Source organism: Haliaeetus albicilla, chromosome 4, assembly GCF_947461875.1.
Source record: "Haliaeetus albicilla chromosome 4, bHalAlb1.1, whole genome shotgun sequence".
In the NCBI taxonomy this organism is placed as follows: domain Eukaryota; kingdom Metazoa; phylum Chordata; class Aves; order Accipitriformes; family Accipitridae; genus Haliaeetus; species Haliaeetus albicilla.
The window spans coordinates 31249436-31276406 of NC_091486.1; the positions used below are offsets into that span (position 1 = coordinate 31249436).

Genomic DNA, 26971 nt, shown 5'->3' on the forward strand with positions numbered 1-26971 from the left:
GGCCTATCAGACTAGGTTTTTCTGGGTTTGCTTCAGTTTTGGAATACATTTGGTTTTTTGTGCCCTTTCTTCTAGACAAAGATTGCCATTTCGTCAAAGCTTTTCTTGCCACCTTATATATATTTAACTTCACAAGTTCATGCAAAGCTGCAAGAACTGATTTATGTGGGGAGTAAATGTCTTGACTGTTGGCAAATAAGGAACTAAACCTACTTTTTCTTGCAGGGTGGATAACAATCTGTTCTATATAACTTTTTAAATAAATTTAAAGAAAACTCTTAATTTAACTCGAAATGCTGTCAGTCTATATTGATATTTAAAATGACTTCTTGTGTTTGTTTAAATCAAGTGATTGCACAAAATGTTAAAACTGTGTGCTTGTTGTCAAAGTTCTGAGGAATTTCTTTCTGCTGAATGGGAGAAGTTGCTGACTGAGCATTCAAACCAGAGTGTGTTGAAGCGTTAAACCAGCTTTGGACAGTTCCAGTCACTCCCGCAAGCCCAGATACTTCCGTTGTGTTTCAGGATAATTTTCTATTTTTCTGGTTCAATTAATTTGAATGACTAGCTCATCTGACTGAGAAACTCATTAAGAATTAAAAGAAGAAAAAAAAAAAAAACCCAAGCTGACCAAAACCTCATTTTTCTCTCTAAAGGTAGAAATGAAAGTATATAAAGGATGAGCTCTTAACAGGTGTAATATTTTGAAGATACTGTGAATGAGAGCAATTGGTTCACGGTAAAATCTGCACACAATACATCCTTTGCTTAATTACTTACTTTTAAAGCAAATATTATTTGAGACATACTTGATGTTTTATGTAACTGATAAAAACATCATAATAAGGCTTTTTCATACATTTTGACTTCCAAAAGCTGAGTAATACAAAACATAAATAATGAACCAGAAATGTTCCTTCTGCTTGCTAACACAGGAGGAGTTAACATTATAAATCTTACTGTTCAGATAGGAACAGAGTTGCTTACATGTGAGTAGAACTGATGCAATGATCTCCCTTAGCATACAAAGGCAGAATTGTGTCTTAATTTGATCTCCTTGCTGTGAGCACAAATACAATATATACTATAAAGGCTGTATCAGTTGTGAGTAAATGTATCTTTAAGTTTATTAATGATGAGATCAGCTGTTTTTCAGGCAGTAAAGTACAAATGAAAAAGAAAGCCAATGATTTCAAATAGAAGACACTTGTTCTTCATTTAAATAACACTTAAATTAAGATTACCAAATTGTAAATTATATATGTTGACTTTCTGAAACTAAAACTAATACCTGAACTGCTAAGCCTTTCCTACATATGTGAAAAGCAAACTGTGCATTACTGAACCACAGAAAACTTCAAGCTGATTCTGTATTTCCTCCAATCTTTTTGTAGGTCAGAAGAGGCAGAAGGAGCCAAAGAGAGAGGCCTGGTCTATGTTTGGAAGGCTGGTTCTTGCTCTGTAACTCCAGAAAGGCTTCCAGGCCTCAGTGGAAAGACTGTATTACAAGCAGCCCTTGGCATAAATCATGGGTTACTTCTAACAGAAGGTAATAAACATTTTAATTGTGAAGATTTGAGGCAGTAACAAACTAGCTATTGTCAAGTTTTCTTCTTGTAGTTGGTTTTTTTTCATTCTATCTGTCTCTCATACACAACATTTAAATGGTTAGATTTTTAACTTTGCCAGTATTTCCTTGTTAGTTGTAAGTTACTTAAAACTGTGTTGGAATGGAAATTATATGCATAGTGTCTTCTTTCATACTTTTTTCTTTTAACAATGGCTCTGGATTTCCTGTTTAAAGATGGTAGTGTAATCTGAACCATGTGAACTCAAAATGACATTTCTTCTGATGTCTTTCATTCAAAAAAGACAGTCACAGCAAGAGGTTCTCTTGATGTGCAAGAGCTTTGGTTTCTGTGTGCTTCTGGAAAAATGTGTAGCTAGTAGATGCATCAGAGTGAGTCTTGGTTTGTGAGCAGTTTGGCACTGTGAATCAAAGTATTTCTAAAAGCCAGTCCCTCTAAGTGTTTGCTTAGCTTCGTCCATACTTGTACTGATCAATGGGCATACAGTCATAAAGACTAAATGGGAAGTTGCTTCTTTGATTTTTCTCTGATGTTTTTGAAGGAAAGATCTGGGTTATTGGTGAGCCTGTTATAAGCACCTCTCCTCTACTGGAGTTGTTATGGAGGTCCAGTGGTTTTTTTAGAACATGTTTCTTTCATAATTAAAAGGACTTTTTGCATGTGTGTTCTTGCCCCATGTAGGATGTTGTTTGTTGATATGATTTACCATTTTTCTATCACTGTGAAAACAACTATTCATTTTAAAACTAGATTTCTGCTTTTCTTTAGAATTAGCAAAGTAACTTGAATTAGCATTGCTGCAATCTTTTCAGGTAAAGGTAATGAAATTTTGGAGAGGCTGCAGTACAACATCAAACTAGTGGCAAGGTACATTTACCCACCCACCCCCACTTTCCACCTGATAGGGCCATCCTATTTTACTGTAGGGTGGCAAACAGTGCAGTTTGGTGATGCTAGATCTCTGTATGGGAAGACGAGCTCTGTACTTTGTTGTGCTCTTCAAGCATGGTTGTATGTCCTTAATATGTTGTATGTTCTTAACATAGAAGGGACCAATAAATATATTTAACTTGACTATAGTATTTTTAGCAGAAAAGCTTACCTTTGTTCAACACTGCATTCTTGTACAGGGTAACATTAACATGAGGTGTAGAACTTAACAGCAGCAATAGCAGAGAGCAACCAGCAATCTTCATACATCAGTAGCCAGTTTTGCTGAGCCTGGAGTAAGCTAAAAATTGATATCTGTTTATCTGAATCTCTCTTCAAATTTTTGTATTGGTTTAACTTCATTAGACTCATGCTAGGTTGTTTGTTGTTTTTTGTTTTTTTCCCCAGGTGGAGAGGTCTACAGTTTTGGAAAACTGCCCTGGAGATCAGGACCGGAGGAGTCATGTGCTAATAGTCCTATGTTAGAAAATACTTTGCTTGGGCATCATGTTATTACAGTGGCAGCTGGTAGCTTCCATAATGGAGCCGTGACAGAAAGTGGTGTGGTGTACATGTGGGGAAACAATTCTGCTGGCCAGTGTGCAGTTGCTAATCAGCCATGTGTGCCAGAGCCACAACCCATCAGTATTTCTGATTCTGAAACCAGTCCTCTGCTATCAGTAAGGATTTTGCAGCTAGCATGTGGAGAAGAACACACGCTGGCACTATCACTAAGCAGAGAGATATGGGCTTGGGGAAGTGGCTGCCAGCTTGGTCTCATAACAACAACTTTCCCAGTGACAAAGCCACAGAAGGTAGAGCACCTGGCAGGACGCGTTGTGCTCCAGATTGCTTGTGGAGCCTACCACAGCCTGGCTCTGGTACAATGTCTGCCTGTGCAGGAAATGAAGCCTATCCCAGAGAGGTGCAATCATTGCAGTCAACTCCTCATTACCATGACGGACAAGGAAGATCATGTAATAATTTCAGATAGTCACTGTTGCCCACTGGGTGTAGCACTGTCTGATAACCAACCAGAAAACCATGTCTTCTGTCCCTCATTGGAGACCCTAGAAGGAAGAAGTGTAACAGGTAGCCAAAGTGAAGACTGTCAGAAACCACTTGTGGAAGGACATACGCTTGTTGGTTTAGAATCTGATGGAGCAAGTATGCTTTCCAGCAACGATGGACAGGAGGACAGTGGAATTTGTAGCCCTGGAAATATCCTGTTCCCAGACAAAAAAGAAGTGAAAGAGTACTTAATCAGTTTATCAGAACACTCATTAAATGAGAGCCTGGAGAAAAACATCTGCACAGAACCTGAGCAGGTTGGTACCTAGTGACTAGCTCTTAACGTGCTACAACTTCTCATGTATATGTGACAATGTTACTCTTTCCATAATGAAAAATTCTGCTAGTTTATGTAGCTGTGGTGTTCCTATAGTTTCAAAGTGTTTCTTCTCTGCCATGGTTCTCAACTTTCAAGTGGAAGATTTTTTTGTCCTCCATACTTGTTCAGTGGTAAGCCTTTAATGTGAGCAGCCTTGACAGTGCTGTAGTCTCTCCTCTTCATGGTCCACAGTACCAGAACCACGTAAGCCAATCTCCCATTCTCTACCTGCTTTATGATGCATGGGTTTCCCATTTGTATGGGGCAGTAAGCTGGTACTTGCCTAATTTATCTTTAAGGTAAAACTTTCTTTTCTATACATGGAGTGGATTGCTCACAAATCTGTCTAATTTCTCAATCAGTTAAAAATTCTAGATTGCAAGTAAAGATTGTAAAGGTAATGTTAAAAAGTTGACCAAAAGGCTTCTAATGTTAATCACGTGGGGGTGGCATAAACATATAAACAGGGATGGGAAATACATAAGTACTACTCTGTGTGATGTGGAAAATAGTTCAACAACACAGTTTTGATGCTATAGCAGAACAGTAAAGTAATAATTTCTTAATAAGCATCAGAAAATGCTTGATATGAAGGTTCAAGAGCTGTTCCCAGCTCCCTGCAAAATACTATGTTTTCCACTTTTTGGGTGGGGGGAGGAAGTTACAACCAAAAAGCTATTAGACAGAAAACTAATCCAAAATCTTGCAGTACGTGAGTACTGTCCTGCTGGATGGCTTATGGTGAAGGTAACATCGGTAAGGAAAACTGGCACTCTGTGGCCCAATATGCAAAGTCCATAGCAGAATTCTGAAAATTTCTTCTGTCATTTCAAGTGTTGTGTAGACCTTGGTTTCTTAATTATTTTTTTTATAGTTACAGTAAAAATTTTTTCACAATGGTTCTGGGAGGCAGATTTCACAGTGCCTAATAAGTAGTTGATTTTTGTTGTCACCTCTGATTGGGGAAAAAAAAAAAAGTATTTAAAAAAAACAACAACTGTCCAGTAACTTGGGGATTCGGCAAGTTATATTTTCCTATTCTGAGGGAAACCTATTTCAGAGAAATAAACGTTGTGTGAACACAGTTGTCCTTCCCTTTGCTTTTTGCTAATACAAATGCATTCTAACAGTTGTGGGCCCCTCAGCCTCATGTGAGAACTCCTGCCATTAGGAGATGACTGAAATGCATAGTTTCATGCTCCCTTTCTCAACTCCTTGTTCTGGAATATTTCCAGAGTACTGTTTCCCTTGCAAAGGTCCAGGAATAAACAAGCCTGGAACTGATTCACTGAATCTTAACACAGTTGAGCATACACGTGAAGAGCAGAGATGAGGACTAATGTAATGTTTTAGCATTAGTAAAATCCTTTGCCTCTCTTTGCTTTGCTACAGAAATCACATTTGCTTTTCTGTATTGCTAGGCATGCCTTTTATAAATAGGAATGAAGTACCAGTAAACAAGACCAATCCCAATCCTTTAGCCTAACTTTTCACAAAGAAGAAAAGTAAGACTGTTTCCCTTCTGGCAGAGTAAAATGAGCTATATTTATAATAATATTATTTTGCACTATGTATTAGGTGGGAAAATGGGAGTTTGCTGTCTTTGTTTTAACATTCAAACTATTTGGTAAATATCTTGTGCATTATTTCTTATTTGGTGGGTAAATTGATTGCTATTATAAGTAATCATGTGCTGGTACTAATAATTGCCTTCGGTCAGTTTGTCCCTAGTGTGACTTGATTATTAATTAAGCTTTATATGGATACAACAGTAGCATAAGGGGACACGTAGCCCAGACTGGTCTTAAGGTAGACCTTGCAAAATGAATACATGAACACTGTTTTCCTTTTAACATGTTGAAGAGAGAGACCTTTCTCTCTGTAAATACAGCATGCTCACTGATGCACTTCAATTGGTGGCGAATAAGTTGGTAATAAGCCTAAAATGAAATCCCCTTTTATATTTGTTTGCAAAGATCCTTTTTTTTTTTTTTTTTTTTTGTATTTTAAAAAACCAAACAGATCCACAGTGTCTTATGGATGAGCTACAAGACAAGTGCAACAGGGAAAGCCAGGCCATGTAGAAATGGTGCTTGGTCCTACCTTAAAAAATATAATTCTGAGGAACAGATGTACACCTAAGTATAAAAAGCTTCCTCATAATGTATCGTTTAGTATAGCACATAGTTTGAATAGTGAATGTGTATATTGTCATCTTGCTGTTATGTGCTGTCTGGTATGATAGTCTTCAATTTTTCTTTGGTTTTAGCCTTCTCAAGAAGAACAACTCAGTGCTTGTATCCCTGGCCCTCCAGGTACCAGCACGTCTGCCCTGAACAGCTTGGTGGCCTCTTGTGCATCAGCAGTTGGTGTGAGAGTAGCTGCTACTTATGAAGCTGGAGCATTGTCTCTGAAGAAAGTGATGAACTTCTATGGCACACCTTCAAGTGAACCAGGATCTCAAACTGGTGGCAGTTCCCCAGGGCCTGAAGCTCTGAAAGACAGCCGAGAAGAGCAGGTCAGACTGGAATCCATGCAGGGGAAGAAGAGTTCCAGTTTAGTAGATATTAGAGAGGAGGAATCTGAAGGAGGGAGTCGAAGACTTTCCCTGCCTGGCTTGTTGTCACAAGGTAAAAAAGCATGTTGGGAAAATCTACTGGAAAAGTTATAATAATGCGGAGGTTTATAACTGAAAATAAAATGTATTTATTGAACACAAATCTAATAATCTACCAAAGGAGTTTATGAATTATAACCTATATTTTAGGACTTGAAAGTGCTGGAGGGAGTGAAGACTAGGAGATGCTGCATGTTAAGAAAAGTGTAGTGGGTTTAGGAACATTCTTTGTTGGTAAAGTAAGGTAAAATGGGCACATTGTAGTCTGAGCATCTTATTGTGAAGTGATGGCAAACTGGCTTTCATATAGGTTGCATAGAAGCTAAAAAGCTGTGTGGCCTGTGTAGACCCTACTGCACTGAGGTGATTTTTGAGCCAGGGACCTAGAAATACTCTAATTCCTGCTGCCAGACTTCAGTCAATGACCTTCTTCCCTCATAGATTTTAGTGTTGTTAATTGTTCTTAATGGGTACATGGTTTAGTTCAATATTGATCTTGGATCTGAGGGGAGATTTTAGGAAGTATTGAAATCCGTTCACTGCAAGGATATATTTTCTTTCAAAACATACTTTTTTAAAGGCATAGTTTGTTTTGGTTCATTTGCTTCAGTATAACTGCATAGTTCTCATATGCCTGTTATCCTTTAATAGCTGGTAAAAATTAATTGGGATCTGTCTACTTTTAGCACATATGTTACCTCTGTGTATCAGTAACCTATTTTCTTACATGTCAGCCTTTGCTCTCCATCTCAATCAAGACCTCTCTAAGAAGTCTTGATCGGTTATCTCAAATGGTACTGTTACTGTGTAAAACACAGTCTGAGTGATACATTTACCTAAAATGATGAGAAATTTTTCTATCTCTTGGCCTGTTTTCAGTTTCTCCTAGGCTCTTACGGAAGGTAGGGCGGGCAAAAATGAGGACTGTAGCTCTGACTCCAACCTACAGTGGTGAGGCTGATGCTCTTTTACCCTCTCTGAGAACGGAGGTATGGAGCTGGGGAAAAGGGAAGGAAGGACAGCTAGGGCATGGCGATGTTCTGCCAAGGTGAGATGACTTTGATAAATGTTTTTTTTGATTCAGTAGGTCACTAAGAAATTTTGAGTATTCAACTTTCTCAAATTCTCAAATTTGGTCAACTGCCTTGCACTGTGTTCTTGTTCTTTTAAGTGTTCCTCTAAGTTCCTAAGTTCCTCTAAGTAACATGTTTTATGCTGTATTGTTACTGAATGTCAATCAGTTATGACTTTCCCCTTGTAATCACTAGGAGCTTTGGTGATATTTTGACTTTTTTCAAATTGGGATGAGGTTTGTCATCAACTTTTGCACTTCATGACCTTTTTGACTAAGCTGGTTTATTGCCAAAAGACTCCATGTATGCTTGTTTTCTCTAATTTCTTGAGGAGAAAAAATAAAACTTGGAATGTATTTTTGTGTTAATACATCTGATAATTTTATTTTCTTCCTTCCTCCCCCCTCCCCTGCTCTGCAATGGGTTCTGGGGATTGACAGGCTTCAACCACTATGTGTGAAAAGCCTAGATGGTAAAGAAGTGATTCACCTCTCTGCTGGTGGCCATCATTCCTTAGCACTCACTGCCAAATCCCAGGTACAAGTGATTGTTATCATTTATTGCTTATCTATGACATAATTGTCATGTTTGGTGTTTTCTAGGTTTTTGTTTCTTTTGCTTCTAAACTTTTGTTCCTGTTTGTGGGAGGCAACTTGGAAGCAATGTGGAATTTTAATTCTATTTCTGCCAAAGTTCTGCATGTACTGTCAACATTATGTTTAAAGATTGCCATGACGTGATTTGGTGCATTCCATTTCTGAAGTGAGAAGACAGTTAGCAAATATAGGAAGACAGTGGAAATTAGGGAAGTGCTTCTTGGTACATGAATCTTATACTCTTGACTTGTGTGTGTTTGCACACTTGATGTGTTGTACCACTACAATTCAGTATGTGTCTGTGTATATAAAGTTACATTCTGATGTTTACCTATGTTTCTTACAGGTGTATTCATGGGGCAGTAATATCTCTGGCCAGCTTGGTCACTTGAACTCCCCTACAACAGTCCCTCGTCTTGCAAAGGTACTTTCTGTTTTCTGTGTTTTTCTTCTTTCAGTTTAGGGTCTTTTCTTATACAAGTGCAAAGTAATTTCTGAAAACTGACCTTGTTTATGGATCTGTGGGCTATATAGTAATAGAACCCTTGATTTCTTTGGCTTATACTGGGAATACGATCCTTATATGAGCTTGTGAAAATCTACCCAATAAATCCTTTACACAGACTTCTGCTGGTTTTTGACCACATTGAAGTTCTAAAACTGAGAAATGTGACTGATTGTATGTTCTTGTCAAATTCCATTTCTACCTTATGTTTGGTTTCTCTGATATTGATGTTGCAGTGCTGAAACTTTTACTTTGGAACACTGTTTTTATTCTAAACAACTGCTTCTAGCATTTTTAGCCTTGCTAGACCATGACCATATTTGTTGTTCGTTTCTGTATTTCCAGAGCTGTTTTGGCAGTGGGTTTTCTGTTTGTTTTGAACTCTTTATCACATTGAATGAATAGCCAAATACTGATTTTTGGGTTAGAGCAGACCCTTTCCTATGTTTTCTGGTGCTTGTCATAGTGGAAAACTAGCTGCAGAATTTTCCTGCTTAGGCCTTATGCAAATTAATGTACAGCATGTTAACTGTCTCTCAAATTTATAGATTTCCCAGTTAAATGTAGAGGGGAGAATAGTGTCCCAACTTTAATCAAGCTCACCTGATGCCCATTTAAAAATAAAACTGATTTATAAATTAAAGGCAGAAAATCAGCCATTGGAAAGAAGACTGGAAAGAAAGATAATTTTCAGTATACCTGCAAGAAATGTATTTGTTATGAGATGAAGTTAAAAAATTACCAGTTATTGCAGTACTCTTTTTTGGCAGGTGTATTATGTGCATGTGTGTTGAGAAGAGTTAAGTACTCTCCTCTTCAGCTGATGACTTCTAATGTCTTTTCCTTCCTCATGAACTTCAGGTGTGTGGTGATGGTGTTTGGAGTACAGCAGCAGGACTAGATTATTCCCTCTTCTTAGCAGATGAGGAAGACTTCCAACCTGGATTATATTACAGTGGCCGGGAGACAACAGAAGAAAATAATTTGTATGAAAATAGCTGTACTAAGAGTCCAGTTTTGTTACTATCCTGTAGTAAGGTGAGTGGTATTTCCTTTAAATTAGTGCAAATCATACTGATGCTTTTTGGAACTAGCAGAATGCTGGTTGTTCAACTAGCTTTAAGGGTGTCAAGTCAAGTAACTGGTTCCTAGCAGTCAAATCAGGAGCACAGCTTATGGAAGGCAGAGAGAAGGCCTAGTTAGTATTGTTCTCTTCCCTGCCTGTTTCTTGGTCTTTCCTTCTGTTTTGAGAGACAAGGAGGTGTTTCCTGTGTGTCTAATCCATTTCATTCCATATGCACATGCTGCAGAAGTGCACCCTTACATTGTGCAGTTTTCACCACAGTCTTCATGTGTTTATTCTTCACTGCTATTGCTCTCCATTTTCCTGTTGTTTCTCAAGTGATTGAGTGCACTGCCTTCTCTGTTCCTTTCTGCTTCCTATGCATCTTGTCTGTGAGTAAGCGGAAGGTCCCAGAGTTCTGCACCATCTCCTTCCCTCCCCCTCCCATTCTCATGGGTGTAAAGAGGGAACTAAGCAAAGGCACTGAAGTGTGCATTTGCATGTCTATGGGGGAGAGGAGGTGCCCCTATGCAAACTTTTTTCATGAAGCTGAATCTCATATCTGCCTTGAAGTTAGTGTGAGGTAGGGGAGTGTGTATTCTGCATGTCCTTTTCCAAGTTGTTTGTTTGATTTCAGACCAGCCTGCGTTCAAGGTAACAAAAAGGAGATGGTGAGGGTAGAAAGCAGCTCTTTGTCTCAGCTCTTCTGGGTCTCATTGCTACTTCCCTAGATTGAGCAGAATAGCAGTTGGAGAGGGGTTTTGAGGGGACACAGGGATTTAGGCACTGGTTCCATGCGTATGCACGTGCATGTGTGCGCACACGTGTATGTGCGTGCAGACATGCACACACTTGTATTCCTTCTGTAAGATTGTTGCTAGCCATTCCCTTCCCTTCTCTTGTAGGGTGACTTATAGGCTCTTGCATATCAGAATTGGCCTGTGAGTTGCTTGTTGAACAACTCTGGCTCAACGTTTCTAAGGAATCCTCTATTTAGCAACAAAGGAAATAAAAGTAGAGCTCGAACACTGAATCACTATATAGTATTGCATGGGAACCAGAATTAGTGAGGAGCCACAAAGCATCAGTAGCACTTGTGCTGACCTTAGAGAAGCATTTTCCTTCCAACTACTGTGGAAAGCAAATACCTACTAATACCACTTGTGGTGTTAGTATAGTTATTAATATTAGTCCAGTTTATTGATACTTTAATACTATTATCAATAAATTGAGATCTTTCAGGTCCAGAAAGGACTATAGTTCAGAGCAGAGTCATAATATTAAAGCCTTGTTATTCTCACTTCCTAATTAGTAGGAGAAGTAGCTGATGTAATGATACTATTTAATATCAACATTGCTGATAGAAGCATGAAGTATATTGCAATTCTGAAAGTGACTGAACTTAAGGTCACTATCTCTTAAATATGGAATGGTTGTATGAGTCACCTTAAAAGATGGTCTATTTATTGTCTTTTAGGCTCTGTCAGTACCAGGAAAATGAACAGCATTGACTATAAATGTTTCTTCTATTTTTATCATTCTTGTATTAAGCCAGTATTGAATGCATTGTTTGTCACTGTAGGTAACTAATACTTATTATCACTTAGTGCTCCTAAAGATATGCTTTATTCTGCATTGCCCTATTTTTAAATTGGAGTGTAAAAAGCAAAATATTAAAGCTGCTGTTTTTTCTTTTCTCTTTTTCATCTTTCAGATAGGGTACATAAGCAATGTGATAGCTGGTGGTGACAACTGTTTGGTCTTAGTAGACAAAAACGTAATGGGATATATTGCCAGTTTGCATGAGTTGGCTTCTACTGAGAGAAGGTTTTATTTCAAACTGAGTGAGATCAAATCTCAGGTTCTTAGACCTCTTTTAGGTTTAGGTAAGAATTTCTTCTAATATTTTCTTTGATATTATTTCCCCTATGTTCCACAACAAATTTCTTTATGCAAAATTTAAATTAATTATCTATTTTTAAGATAAAGCTAAGGTCTTACTCTTCTCCCCTGTTCGCATGAACTGGTGAAATACAGCTGCATTTTGGCATCTGCACTATGTTATTAGTATTTGCACTTTTTCTGACTGTTTCACCTGAAATAACTTAATTATTTGAGCTGTATTTAGTCTGAAATTGTTGAATTCCTGATTCTGGATAATGTAGCCATGAGGTGAAATTGCCAATAAAACATCTAAACAGCACCTTGTGGTAATTCCCTTATTAATGGGTGCTGCTCTTTTGTAAGGTAAGCTAAATTGCTTTCTGGTCTGTTACAGATAATTTGGGCAATGCAAGTACAATCCAGTTGTTGCAGGAAATGGCAAGCAGGTTCAGCAAGCTATGCTATCTCATTGGTCAACATGGAGCTTCTTTAAGTAGCTTTCTTCATGGAGTAAAAGAAGCCAGGAGCTTGGCCATCCTGAAGCATTCCAGTCTCTTTTTGGATAGTTACACTGAGCAAGTATCCAATTCCCTCTCATCTTGAGTCTCTGCAGGCTTTATCTACTGACTACAACAAGCCCTGAGTTAGGGAAAAGTAGATCATAAGGAAAGCTACATAAGTAACTGTTGTGCAAATTGTATTCTTGCTATTTAAAATGTATGGAGGGTTTTACACAAACTAATTCATTTTGTAGTGAGCTATATATTTCAAAGTCTTTGCCAGTGGAGTACACTGGACAGCTTCAGCTTCCCTCATGTAAAACTACATACAAACTCTTCTTCGGTTGCTGCATATATACCTGTAAAAAGTGACATGTTTGTTAGTTAATAGTAAGGATCTTGTAATATAATGTAATAGAGTTATCATGGCTAGGCTACTAAGTAAAGCTGCCTTTGGGGGGTTTCTGTGGTTACAAAATGCCTTTTCAATAGTCATTAACTAAAAATTGTCTCCCAGAAGAACGATTCTTCTGTCCTGATATCTGCTAACTAGCTAGCATTACACCTGTCACCCCAACGACAGAGCTGCTTTAGTGCTCAGAATTAAGTCTGAATTATCCTGGTTATTATTTTTATTAGCTTAATGCTTTTGGGAGAGGAAGTCTATGCAGTCATGCTGTTTGCTGTCTTTCTCCTCCATAACTTTTGTAGCTGCTGGGTAATTTCATCCAAATGTAGCAGAAGTCTCATCATACTTAATACCTACAGGCTTCTGGAAAACACTGGCTTGACAGAGGGGAGAGTCTAAAAATGTCCTCTCTGAATGTAGTCTTGGTTACCAGACGCCTGAAAATTTCTAAGGGAACAAAATTTCAGGATCATCAACCTCAGTTGTTATGCTGTAGCATTTAGAATGTGCAGCTAATTGCACTTCTTTCTAACACAGGCACAACAGTTACAACTTTTACTGGGTCAGTGATAAACTTATGCCATATCACCCTAAAAGAAGCTTTCTTCTCCATTTATCAAATGGGTTGTTCATAATTGTAAATATGTATTTTCTCCCTTTCTTACTTAGTCTTTGACTTCAGTTTTCTTGTAACCTGGATTTCCAGAACTGGTTCTCATTACTGAGATTAGAAGGGTTTCATAATTTCTTCTTCTTCCTTGTCAGAGACTGAAATACCTAATTTCTGTTCTCATTATTACTGCCTGTCTTCTGCTCTCCCCCTTTGCTTTCTAATGCTTTACACGTTTTCCTGTGTATAGCATTAGAACCTATGCATGCTCCTCAGCATAGTGCCTTGACCATTTTCCAAGGATCTGTCAGGCAACACAAGTATTCTCTGTTAATTGGGCTAAGCTGAGACCTCTTCCCTTGGAGAAAGGTGCTTTTTTTTTTTAATTGTTAAAACAGATGGCATATTCTGTACATGCCCAAATTTGGGGGAAACAAACAAAAACAAACAAACAAAAATAATCAAAGTTTCATTTGCAAAGTAACCCCTCTGCATTTTGCTAATGACAGGAGAAATGTGGAATAGTAATGCATGTTCTATCCTCATGTGGAAAGTGAATACTCAGTGTTCCAGTAACATTGAGTGTTTCACTGTTTAATATTTTCTCAAGTACTTAGATAACTTGTATAGTAAAAGATACTACAGATCTCATTGGTAAACTGGTGGAAATGACAACAGTTGCTATCTCCAGGGATGTTCTTAGTTTGTAACTGAAGCTCTTTTTCTTCCCTATTCTAGGTATTGTACTTCAGTAACAAACTTCCTCGTAATGGGAGGATTTATGCTCCTTGCAAAGCCAGCAATGTAAGCAAACCTTTACCATTTTCTGGAGTTTTTGGTCAATTAGTAAAGAACTGTGCTTTAAAGAATTGTGTGTGTGTATGTGTGTAGTAATGAGCATGCAGAGACTTGGTCTCAGCTTACTCTAGTACACTAATTCCTTTTCCATCAGGTGAAGAAAAAGTTACTTCTTCTCAACTGTGATAAAAGTTTAGGTTAAATGCTGCTGAATGAGCAGTTACTTTATCCTGAAGGTGGAGAAAGGAGGAAAAAAAGCATAAATTATTGTAAATTCCTTGAAAGAAACGTAAATAGATTTCAGATAATGATTTTTTTGAAAACTTAGTCTTGAGGTTGTTTTCATCATCTATTCAGTGTTTGTTAGTATTTTATTCTTTCAAATGTTGCTGTCAAGAAAATACAGAACAGCAAACTTTTCTGTAAGAATTAGTAAGAGTAGATAATGTGAATTCACTTTCATTTGAATTCTTTAAGTTTATAGAAGCGCTTTAGACTTATGCTAAAATAACATTTCTGCCCATGTATCTTGTCTGCCTCTTCAGGTTGCTTTACTCTATTTCATGCATAGGTGCTCTTAAATGTGAGGAAGGAATTGTGCCTTTAAGGCCTGAGAAAGTATATTTGAAGTTTATAGATCATAAAGTAAAGCTTTTTTCTTAGTTCAATAGTATTTTTGTCTAGGAAATAAAGTAATGACACTGTGCATCTTTGACTCTAGTGCTGTAAAAAAGTTGTTGCAGTGAGGGTATATTTTTAACTTGTCTGAGGAATTGCCAGCTTTCCTTCCTTCCTAAATTCTGTAATCTGGGAGTAATTGTTACAGCTGTTTATGGAGCACTTTGAATGTAATGTAACCGATGGTATTGAAAGTTCTTTGAAACACCAGGGTACCTGATGCAAAGAGTCTTCTGCACCTGAGGACCTCTGCAGTGAGATGTTGAGAATCTTTCTGCATTGGGCAAGATTTTTAGGGTGACTTACAGGAAATCTTAGTTCAAGTATGAGCTTATTTATGATTAGTACTGAAAAGTTCTGGATGCTGAAATTTACTTATACTGAATTCATCACATCAGTTGTCGCTGTCAGGTGTCACAGCTTCTCCTACTGCAGCCAGGGTCTCATTAGGTGAATAACACTTTTTCAGGTTCTGAAACTTCAGGGAGGAGATGTCTTAGAAGTTTTGTCCTGTTACTTGCAAAGGGAAGTCAAGAATATGTTTGCTGATAATGATGAATTTCCCCCCTGCCCCCTCCCTGAGGGATCCTGTCTTAAGTCAATGGTTAGCAATGTCAGCCTGTCTTTTATGGATATTCTGCAGTATGAATGCATTACAAATAGTCCCAGCTTTAAAAAAAGTGCTAGCTTCAATAGAAGTCTCCATTGTTGGCAGGTTTTTGAGCATGTCCTCTGAAAGAGTAGATGAGCTATACTCAGTGTTATGAATCTGTTGTTATTTGACACTTTTCTACAGAGACCTCCATGTGAGGATCTTGAAGCACTTTAAAAATGCAAGCCATCCAGATGGTTAACTTTAAAATTAAGAAATATGGTCTTCTCTCGAAAGTAGACTTTATTCCTCAGGCTTGTTGAACAGGAGAGTTCTTAAATATCAGTAGCAGACCTAGACAAGGTATGTTATTTTGATGTGTGAAATAGCCTTTTGCTAATCATGTAGAATTCTTAGTGACCCTGCTGTGCAATTCTCTGATCTGTTTCGCTGTCCCTGGGGCCTACTTTCTCAGCCTCACCTGATTCTTGCAGCTTGTGGTTTAAATGCTTCCCAGCTGGATGTGTTTTAATGCAGATGTGTCATATGTGCCAGCACATGTGTCCACAGAGATATGGTGAAGGAGAGGGAAAAGTAGGTTTGTTTTCCTTTTAATGAAGAAATCCTGGTTTTGTGTGGTAATGCATTGTCTTCAGAATCATTTCCCTCTTCTTCTCTGAACTAGATTAGTTCTCCCTCTTGGAAATCAGACTGAGGATTGAACAGATTTCCTGCCTTTCTTTGAGGTAGGATGTAATTTTTCTAGTTAGGGGAAAAACTGGTCAGTTGCCTTGAACAGCAGGGGTGGGGAAGAGTTTATTTGGATATGCTTAGGGAAGTGCACTGGAGCAAAGCTAAAATTCTTTCAGGCCTTTTTGTATGAATCACCAGTCTAAGAAATTTACCACTCTAACAGTAATGGGGAAGTCATTCCACCTGTTAGCTTTTTTACTAATCAAGTGTTAAAGGGGAAAAAGGCAGTGAGTTACTCTCCAAGTGGGGTAACTTGGTCAACTTTTTCTTCAACCAGTTTAATGATTGAGCATGTGAGACCAGAAGTAAAAAAAGTCCTGTGTTGCAGTTGTTAGAGCTACATGTCTATATTACTGTACTTCCTTAAACTAAATTGGGAATAGATTAATAAGCAGCATGCAATTGTCTTTATAATTTTGATTGGCTTATGGTAATCCAAAAAGGGGCATTTGGAGCTCATTTATGTAAAACATCACTGATGTCTTGCTGTCTTTCTTCTTCTCTCCTCCCTCTGTTCCCCAATGGTCCCATCATTTAGAGACTTCTTGAGTAAAAACCAGGAGCTGTTACAGAAACTGTCTGAGAAGAATGAGGAAAATCTCCAGCTAGTGGAAGTTCTGAATGCTCTGTTTTTCATGCCATTTGGACGACTTCATAATTATGCTAGAACTTTGTTAAAGCTTGCCACGTGTTTTGAAGTGGTAAGCTGGCTTTGTTATCTGTATCTGAATAAATATACACATGAAACTTAGGGCTCGGAAGTAACTGCATGAAGCAAATGCCAGGTAATTAGAAATAGCTTAGTCCTCAGAGAAGCTACCTCTGACTTGTGTTTGCTGCAGGGAAGATCATGCAAGTTTATTTGTGCAATCTTGCACCACGCCTGCACAGATCACATGACAGGTAGAAATTTGTTACCCTGCCAGAACTTGTTTCTGTGTCTGAGTACTTAATTGCAAATATATTATTCTGATGTTTGCCTGTTGCTTTTCAGTTCCATTTGGCATCACTACTGTAGCTATCCTTGGCTGTAATACCACCCATTTGGATGTATATAATTGCATTCTTTTGAAATGGAAGATGACTAAGCAGGAACAATAACTGCTTGTACGTTTATCCCTATATAGTCATTTAAAGTATTACCCCTGCAATTATTGGCACTACTTCTGCTAGAGCTTGTTAAGCTGCAAGAAGGTAGATCATGTAATTGTATATTAATCATTCTCCTCTCAACGTTCGTGGAACTTCTGTGATTTTAAGAACTCCCAGCACACCAACAGAACATGTGACCAAGAAAATAACTTGGCCTTCACTGTTACTTTATTAACCAGACCAACTGCCATGCATTTGGTGCCGATTTAATAAAATGAGCAGTTGCATTGCAGCTTGGTTAGTATTGTTGGTACAGGTGTTCAGAAACACTCTCAGGTCTGTCTTACCTTGTGCCCTATAGGCATCTCCAGAATACCAGAAGCTACAGGATTCTAGTTCTTGTTATGAGAGCCTTGCTGTCCATCTTAGCAGAAAAAGGAAAGAAGCAGAATACACACTTGGCTTCTGGAAGACCTTTCCTGGGAAAATGACGGTATAATGACAATTGTCAGTCCATTAGCAGCTTGAATCTCTTGCTGTTAGCATTACACCCCGTGTCTATTACTGATGGTACTGTCCCAGTTGCACTTCTCACTTTTCTCATCTGTGTTCCTGTACCATTCTTTAACTTTAGAAAGGTTGGGCCTTTACTATGAAAGACAAGTAGCACTGACCTTAATTTTGTTTTTAACCCTACCTGTAGGATTCCTTGCGGAAGCCAGAGCGTCGTTTAATCTGTGAAAGCAGCAATCGGGGGTTGTCACTACAGCATGCTGGAAGATTCTCTGTAAACTGGTTCATCCTCTTTAATGATGCTCTGGTACATGCTCAGGTAAGCCAGCTTGTGTCCAGGAACAAAACCTTTTCTCTGCCTCAAACAACATGACCTATTTTTCATATAGCGAAGTTAAGTTTTTGCACCATTTGTTTACATAATTTCAAATTTATTTGTACTTTTTTTTTTTGTTTAATGTTTGACTGCTGTTGTCCGGTGATTGGCATGGTTTCGGTTGGCTATTTCTCAGAACAAGGTGCATGTAAGGAGCCTGTAATGCTCAGTTTTCCCTAGTCCTCAAAGAAAGGAAAAAAACTGTTCAGAAAAAGCATGGGGCAGGGGTAATGGATAAGTACCTGGTGAAGTTTCCCTTTTTCTTCTCCTTGCCTACAGTTCTCAACGCACCATATTTTTCCCTTGTCCACACTGTGGGTAGAAGCTCTTTCAGAAGAAGCTGGTAATGTGTGAGTATTCTTGCTTATGATGCTGAAATAGGTATCTTGGGAGGGAGGATGAGCATTTTGTAACCAACTGTTGTAAACTAGGAGTGGAATTGGCTGGATGCAATTGTGTCTACCTCTCCTGTTTCAGAAAACTTACTGTATTTTTATGTCTTAAAAGTATAAACATCAGAAAGAATAAGGTAGTCAGGAGGGAAGTAAGTAGTCTTTCCTGCTGCTTTTTTTGACTGCCAACTTTAATATTAAAGTGAATGCTAGCTGGGGTGGTGGAGGGAAGATACAATATTCATGCTCTAAAAAACCTTGCCTATTTCAGTATGAAATTTCACTAGATTAAAATACTCCCCCCCCCCCCCCCCCCCCCAATGTAGGAATGGATTGAAGATTACAACACCAGAAGAGCAGCTTGTTCTTGTTTCTTCAACACCACAGGAAAAGGTAGGCATATCTACAAATTTTGCATGGCTTCAGTAATATGAATGAGTTTTTCTCTCCTACTGTGAAACCAAATAGGGAGAAGTATCATCTACGTATTCACCAAGAATGAAGTCTTCCTACAACTTGGTATGCAGGTTGACTATACACTGTGCTTGAGTGTAGCAGTGCTCCATTTTACAACACTCTACTGAGGAGTGCGATGGAGATTATTGTAGTTGCTGCAGAGGTGAGATTCAAGGCAAAGACAGATGTTAGCTAAATTCTGTGATGAAACACTTTCTGTTTCAGACCAAGTGGCTGAGGGCAATCAGCCAAGCAGTGGATCAGGCCCTTAGAGGGACTTCTGACTTAGTTCTATATGGAGCTGGTGCGAATGTGCCACGACAGGAACCTCCAATTTCTCGCAGTGCCAAATACACCTTCTATAAGGACCCTCGATTTAAGGATGCTGTTTATGATGGGAGATGGCTTTCGGGAAAACCCCATGGCAGGTAAAAGCGTTTGAACATAACAGTTGAAAACAAAATGAGGTGGTTGCTGTATCAATAAGTAGGCTTACTCACAGAAGTTATTTGGGAAGTGTGAAGTGAAATGATTATCTTATACACATGTATGGCTTTGTCTTTTTTCCAGAGGGATCCTAAAGTGGGCAGATGGAAGAATGTATTCTGGGACTTTCCGGACTGGACTGGAGGATGGGTAAGATCCTCTCACTACTTGTGGAGCCAGAGGGCAAGAAATACCTTTTGCTGTAGAAGATAATAACAAAAACCTTGAAAGGGTTTGCAGTGAATCTTACTGACTCAGCGCTATGTATGTTAACAAGATACATCTATATATTGATAATTTCTCATTTATCCAGAGGTATGCTGGCTCTCTTCACAACAGACTCTGCAACTGCATGATTAAAAATTTGCTCTTTCATAAAAGCTGAAACTAATTAGGGTAATCAGCTGTAGGATGGAGGAAGGAAATGGTAAAACAGTGGAGGAGAAAGAATGGGTAGGTGGGTGTAAAGTTCTAAGCAGAGGAAGCCAATTGAAAAGTCTGTGGTCAACTTTCTGCTGTATAGGCAACTATTAACTTTTTGTGTTGCAATATTCTTTCAAAAGTTCTGGTATTGTTTTTTTTTATCCTTCTAGAAAATGTAATGCCTTTCATACAATGTAGTGATGCATTTTCTCTAATGTTTTCCTTGCTGTATTTCTGGTAGAGCAAGGGTTTAGTAATTCGGGAAGGAGACAACAAAATCTTGAATGAAGACTTCAGGGTTTGGGTGATGAAAACAAAACTAATGAGAGAATGTGATCCTGATGATTAAGATAACTAGTACAGAGGAGTTTGAAAATAGGATGAATGGAAGTTCTGGACATTATCAACTTATCTGGTGAAACAAATAAGACCTCTTGAAAGTAATTTAATAATTTATTACACAGCTTTGAATTAATCTATGGATTTCATTGCTAAGAATCTGCCTAAGGCACTACTGAGGCTAAGAGGTTAACTTCTTTCCAAAGGCATTTTTATATGAATCTTGTGAGCAGACATGTCTGTACTGGGCAGGATAAAAATATATGAGAAGTCCTATTGGCTTCCAGATGTATTTTCAAAGTATTGAGTTGGAGGGGAAATTGAAATGTGGTCTGGCTGCATACAGCTTTTTAAAGTGCACCTTAGCTATTGGTATAATGTCAAACTATAAAACCAGACTAGAGCTTTGGTCATTTGTAACTAACCCTGGTGATTTTAGGGTTGTTGGAGATGGAAATATTGCAAACCAATCCCCACCAGAAATAAATGGATTGGTATTTAGCTGTAACTGCTAGGATTATCAAATGCATGTATTTGCATTTCAGCATGCGTGCTACAGTCTCAACACTTAACAATAGTAATGTCTGGTTGGGGTACACATGCTCTCTGGAGAACCTTCATAACTGGATTTTAATCTCCTCAGAAGATTAAAATCAGTAAATAAAAGTTGTGTGTCTCATTCTTTTCAGGCATACTGAAATTGTGAACAATTCTGTACCACTGTTTGAGCATAATTGGAAGCAAGCATCTTTTTAAAAAAATATTCTCTGTAGAGATATATGTTTTCATCTTTCCCTGGAATAAAGGTGTGCTTGAATTAAGTCCTGACAACAAAGGTAGAAGCAGTGTTAGGATGCGAGAAGACTTGTGGCCTTTAGAAAGTTGAGAAAAATGCTGTAGTGTGGTAGAGAGGGGAATACTTACAACATGCCACAGTCAAACAGGAGAAAAGCACTATGGACTAAATTGACCTAGTGATGTTGGAATTCCTGCTTACTCTTTAAAAATTCCTGCTTTCTCTTTAAAAAAATAATCTGTAAGTGCTGTAGTTGAAAGAGGTGTTCTGAAAATTATATAGAGCATTCTGATTTTAGAATGGGACTGTGATATATATCTGCTCCTGTTTTTAATGAAATGCGTTAGTATTATAGCTGCTTGTGTTCCATTTCCATGCATTGACAGGTATGGTGAATACAGAGTGCCAAACAAAGCATTGAATAAGGATGACCATTATGTGGGGTACTGGAAGGAAGGCAAAATGTGTGGGCATGGAGTTTACAGGTAACGTAGCATTTGTGTTGCTGTCATTGCAGGAGAGCAGGGCTGATGCTCTGGCACACTGCTTAGCAAGCCTCTGTATGTCGCCTTCTTGTTACATTTCAGACTTGTGGTTATAGTTGGCTTGGCTTATTTTCTGCTTTGCTTTTGGTAGATGGCTCATGATGCATACTTGTAGTGTTCTGTTATTAATGTCTGTCCTAATGTTGCTACCACCTTTCAAATAATAGAGGATTCTTTCTTCTGAGAAATAAATATAACCTCTAATGGCCTTGCTTGTTGGGGAGAGAGTGGCTTTGAAACAACAAAGCGTCAGAAGGCTTGTATTAAAGGCTCACTTTTTCCCAAATATACTTTTACTATAGTTCCTGCTTGATGTGGCTGTAATGTAATTCCTAGAAGGAAAAAGAGAGGGTTAATCTGTTTGGCGGGGGGACGGGGGATGGGACAAAAAACCCCCAAAAGCCAAAAACCACCCAACAACAAAAAAAACCCCAACAAACAATCAAAGAACCCAAATCAACTGAAAAAAACCCAAACCCACATCAGGAAAGTGGACTATAGGAATCTTACTCTCTCTTTCATTACAGCTATGCTACTGGTGAGGTGTATGAAGGGTGTTTTCAGGATAACATGCGTCATGGGCATGGTCTGCTACGCAGTGGGAAGCTGACCTCTTCCTCTCCCAGTATGTTCATTGGACAGTGGACAATGGATAAGAAGAGCGGTTATGGAGTTTTTGATGATATCACAAGGTAGTGCTTCAGTTCCATGGATCCTTAAAACACTGGTATGACATGCAATTGCAAAAAGAGTAGGAAAGGATTTGATCTGTTAGAAGCAGTAATAGTGCATGTCTCTTTTTTTTTTTTCTTTTTTTTTTTTCCTTTCCTCTTTATAGTAGGCTTTTTGGGATGATGGTCTAAAGAATTGGGTCTAGAGACTTGCTTTTTGGTGCTGCTTCTGGAGTAAATGTGGGGGGTTTTGATTTGCTTTGGGGTTTTTTGCCTTGCTTTCCTATCATGCTCCTGCCTGAAAATTAGCACTGAATATGGTATCTTGTTGTGCAAGTGCTGAAAGTTTTATGAATGTCATGGGAGGAGTATTCTTTCATCTCAGGCCTGCAAGGCTGGGATGTTCAGTAATCAGATGGATATACAGGACTAGGTAAATTTCAGCTTGTGCTCAGGTTTTCCATCAACTTACTCTGTCAATGCAGCAGAGGGAAGATGCTTTCTCTCAGGGCAGATTAGTGAAATGATGGTCTCAGAAACAAAACCGCACTAAATATGTGCGCTAAATGAATACTCTCTGAGCACACACGGATCAATATAGTTTGTTTTTTTCAGTCACCAATTTAATGCTGTTTTTTCCTGAAAAGAGAGCTTTTGTTGAGAGCCCAAGAAAACTGGTTTTGGTTTAACTGAAAGCCCGCTTAAAAAGCAGAGTAGTAAAAAGTCTGGAGGCGAAGGGGGTGTGGGGGGAGTGTGTACGTGGATATTTTCCTGAAACAGAGCTATTGTAGCATGTCTAGGTTATTTCCTGATGTCAGTTTTGCATCTCGTCTTTCTCAGTGGTGGTGGTGGTGGTTAAACTCTAGTGTCAAGATGTCTCCACATGCTTTATTTAGTCATTTATTTACCTAGGACAAACTACTGAGATGGCAGCTTTCCTCACAGATCGTCTCACCTCCCAAATTTGTAAATGCAGTGGTAGTTCATGGCGGGGGAGGAGTGTGGCATTTCTTTCTATTCCAGAGTTACTCAAATATGAGTGAGCTGCCCTCATGGTAGTTTTCCTTCTGGTCTCAGGGAAGGATATGTGCATGTGTTTGTGGCCTAAGGATTCATTTTCTTCACTTCTTATTCTTCAGCCCAGACAAATAAGGAATAGCTGCAGACACTCTTTATAACTTGCTGTCGTTACTGCAAACCAGTCATTTGAGCAAGGGGGACTTCTACTCTATTATGTTTCCATCCTGGTAACTGAGTATGCTGCATCTGTCTCTTCAAGAAGCCTTCACCCAGCAGAGACCCCTGTAGCTGGCATGATGAATCAGACCAGCATCCTGCTAGGTTATGGGTCCAATCAGCTGGAAGATACCCCTGAATTTAGATTAATGGCTGGGCTTGCTCTCTTTACTATGACCATAATTTTTCCTGGGTACTAGAAGGAAAATGTTCTGTAATAAGCAGGCTTCTATTAAATCAATCACTATTTTCCCTCTAAAAGCAAACATAAGTCCTTGACAAGTTAATTTTTTTTTTTATTATTACTTGTATGGTGAAAACATGTTCTTTTTCAGGACAACTGGAAAAATAGATTGTTTCAAAATACTTGGGACTTGCACTTAGTTTCAAACACTCTAGCCTGACCTCTGTGGATTTACACACATAAGAAAGTATTTTAAATAGCAGTCTGAAGGAGGCTGATGTTTACTTGTGAGCAATTTTTAATTGTCTAATAATTTTTTTTATGGCATGACCTTTGTTAGGCTATTATCCAGAAACTTTCTACAATGTGAACTATTTCCTTACAGTTTTTGCGCTCTAATATTTTCAAAATGTCATGTATGACTTTGTAGGTCTCCCTCCTATCCCCCAGTAGAACAGCTTGGTTTCTTTCATTTATTACCCTCCCAATTTGAGTCATCTGAGCTTAGGTAAAGAAATCAAAAGCTTTGGCAAAAAAATTGCCTATATAAATAAACTTGCATCTTTTCTAAATAACTGTTAAATACATCGGGTAAATGCCTGATGAAGCCAAAGATCGCCTTTCATGTGCAACTTAAGTCTTAGATGTTAGCCAATCTGGATCAGCTAACAAGTTTCCCTGTTTCTTATGTGCTGTAGGAACTGCTCAGGTTCCTTTGGGTAGGAATTGGACTTAATGGGGCCTCAGCATTGTTTCAGATCATCAGGAACAGTTTGCTTGGATGTGGGCAATTTGCAATGTGAATTGTGAAACAAGTTCATTACAGTAGATTTCTATCAAAAAGAGTCTTTATTTCCTTGAAGCTAGTGAAACTAGATTGACAGACCTGAAGCAAGTGCTGTATGACTCTCTTCTAGTGGTTTCTGTAACGGTCAAATATCGCAGTAAAGCCAAAGAAAGGATATAAGTGTACTACTTAGACTGTGTTCTCCCTACTCATTTTTCTTCAGAGGAGAAAAGTATATGGGAATGTGGCAAGATGATCTTTGCCAAGGCAATGGTGTTGTGGTTACTCAGTTTGGACTGTATTATGAAGGAGCCTTCAGCACCAACAAAATGATGGTGAGTTGAACACTGGACTCTGTGCTGTAGTGACTTTTCCTCTAAGTGTGGTAGCTTTCTGGGGTGGGTAAGTGTATGTTAGGCTGTGTAAACCTTCTGTTCTTCTAATCTTCCATTGTCCTGGCTTTTAAACTGTCTTTATAATCCCTGCTCTGTTTTACCTAGGACTGCTTCAGAAACTGCTTTTAAAAAAATAATTTGCTAAGAATTAGGAACAGGTTTTTCAGTTTATCTTTAGATCTGTGGTCTGGCCTTCTGTTGTAATTACTACTTTGTGTTCTTTATGATTCTCTTTATAGGGGACTGGAATCCTGCTTTCTGAGGATGATACAGTCTATGAGGGGGAATTTTCAGATAACTGGACTCTGAGTGGAAAGGTTGGTATTAACTTGTAATTAACTTGTACAACTTGTCACTTGTAAACTGTTACCATCTAAATAAAAAGTCTCTTTCCTTGTCAGTTAAATTTTTTATTATCTTCTCTCAAGGGAACACTGACCTTGCCAAATGGAGATTATATTGAAGGTCTCTTCAGTGGAGAATGGGGATCTGGGATAAAAATCACAGGAACCTACTTCAAACCTAGCTTGTATGAGAATGAGAAGGACAAACCTAAAGCATTGTGAGTGTTGAATAAGGAATAATTTCTCATATGGTTCAGTAATACTTCAGAACATAACTATTGTCTTTTTTCAAAGGCCAGTTAAAAATATTTTTTCCAAAGAAACAGTGAGATTTTGAAAACGTTTTTCCCTTTTCATTCCTCTTCCCTCCTGCTTAGGAAATAAAATAAGATAAAAAAATCTTCTTTACAGCTGTTCTTGCTTTAATTACTACTTGATACCCAAGTTAACAGTGTGAAATTATAGGATAGCTGACATGCTGCTACTGTCCTGTAGCAGTCTCAAAAATTTTTTTTATTTAGATCTGAACTGACTGTTAGAACCTGAGTTCCCAGCTGCTGCTGACTTTTGAGGTACTGAGAAGGACTAAGTTACATTTGAGTCATTAAGTTGATCACAGACCTCTCTGCCTTCTGCCAATTATTCTGTTGGTAAATTAATTCATTTAGTATGTCATTTAATAATGCCAGTGAGGATGCATTTGGACAGAATTAGCCAGTTACTACACCTCTTCCAAACAATGCATAAGAAAACAGTAGAAAAATCTGCTGAATTGCAAAAGAGAGCATTTTAACAACCTGGCTTGAAAAGTATCCCTATAACCCTATTTATAGCAGATGCATTAGGTCAATTTGCTTAATTATCTCTGGGGAAAAAAGCCACATTCTTTTTATTTAAGTCCTAACAGATATCTTTGAGTAGAAGAAATTTAAGTAAATTTAAAGAGTTGTTGGTGAAATTTCAGTATTTGGTAGCACTATATACTGATTTACAATAGTAGTAATTGTTGTACAGGATTCAATATCTTTGAAGCATACTCTCAAATTTCAGATTAAAATGAGAAACACAACTTTAATGTTTTTTTGTATAGATTACTTCTCAGTATGCTTCCTGAAGCGTTCACTGGTAATTTCTTTTGACAGTGCTGACACCTACAACAGGATGCAAAGTTAAGCAGGCCTCCCTGCTGAACTGAACACTTGCAACCTTAGCAGCTGTCTGCTTTTTACCCCAGTAGGGAGTCTATGAATAAATGTATGTACATATTTGTGAAGATTGCTCGTGAAATAAGGGTTTCATCTACCCTTTTCAGGCTCTCTTGAAGTTGAAAATCTTCTGATATAATTTGTGAAAAGGCTTAGAGCTTACTTTTTTTGCTTTGTGAAGCTGGAAGCACGGGACATACCAGTGTTGCTAGTTCTCATCTCAAACGTGGTGGAAAAAATATTAACGAAAGGTCTGACGATTTCTGACACTTGATTTAAATCAACATAGAACTGTTAACCCTGACAGCATTTATTTGCTTTACGAAAGCTTTTCAAAGCCCAAAATTTCATTATATGTCTGAGATATCTATGCCTATATATAAAGCAGGGAGAACAACAGTTCTTGGTTTTCTTTTGGCTATAGAGGATCCCTGAGCTTTGGCTGTCAGTGAAAAGATGCCTGAGCTTGTTTTACTCTCTACCAGCACATCCCTAACATGTCATGCAACATCATATGTAGATACTACTTTAGGGGCAGGAGCCATATTCCTATCCTTGGTATTTATCTGTGTAGCTATGCTACTTGTACGTTCCAGGATGGTGAGATATTTGGGACATATGTGTACTATGTCCTTGCTAAGGTGAATGTGTCCTGAGCCTTCTGAACAAATACCAGTGGTGAAGATAAGCCTAGTCAAGTGCAGTATGTCCTGTTTTCTTGGAAATCAAACCAGTCCTTTTTGT

The 26971-nt window shown here is 38.3% G+C and overlaps 1 protein-coding gene across 2 annotated transcripts in view; it reads left to right on the plus strand.

Annotated features, from left to right (window-relative positions):
- Positions 1–26971, plus strand: part of ALS2 (alsin Rho guanine nucleotide exchange factor ALS2) — a 52969-nt gene that overhangs the window by 6143 nt on the left and 19855 nt on the right. For both annotated transcript variants that reach the window (XR_011324375.1, XM_069781744.1), the window contains exons 3-24: positions 1395–1549; positions 2928–3847; positions 6179–6539; positions 7406–7574; positions 8040–8136; positions 8542–8619; positions 9562–9738; positions 11478–11649; positions 12042–12222; positions 13905–13970; positions 16526–16688; positions 17441–17572; positions 17783–17911; positions 18248–18318; positions 18687–18753; positions 19042–19244; positions 19387–19452; positions 21247–21345; positions 21933–22097; positions 24507–24618; positions 24918–24995; positions 25107–25240. Coding sequence is in view for 1 of the 2 variants with exons in the window: in XM_069781744.1 (XP_069637845.1) it covers positions 1395–1549; positions 2928–3847; positions 6179–6539; positions 7406–7574; positions 8040–8136; positions 8542–8619; positions 9562–9738; positions 11478–11649; positions 12042–12222; positions 13905–13970; positions 16526–16688; positions 17441–17572; positions 17783–17911; positions 18248–18318; positions 18687–18753; positions 19042–19244; positions 19387–19452; positions 21247–21345; positions 21933–22097; positions 24507–24618; positions 24918–24995; positions 25107–25240 (3795 nt within the window). In the remaining variant the exon portion in view is untranslated. The remainder of the gene's footprint in view (positions 1–1394; positions 1550–2927; positions 3848–6178; positions 6540–7405; positions 7575–8039; positions 8137–8541; positions 8620–9561; positions 9739–11477; positions 11650–12041; positions 12223–13904; positions 13971–16525; positions 16689–17440; positions 17573–17782; positions 17912–18247; positions 18319–18686; positions 18754–19041; positions 19245–19386; positions 19453–21246; positions 21346–21932; positions 22098–24506; positions 24619–24917; positions 24996–25106; positions 25241–26971) is intronic.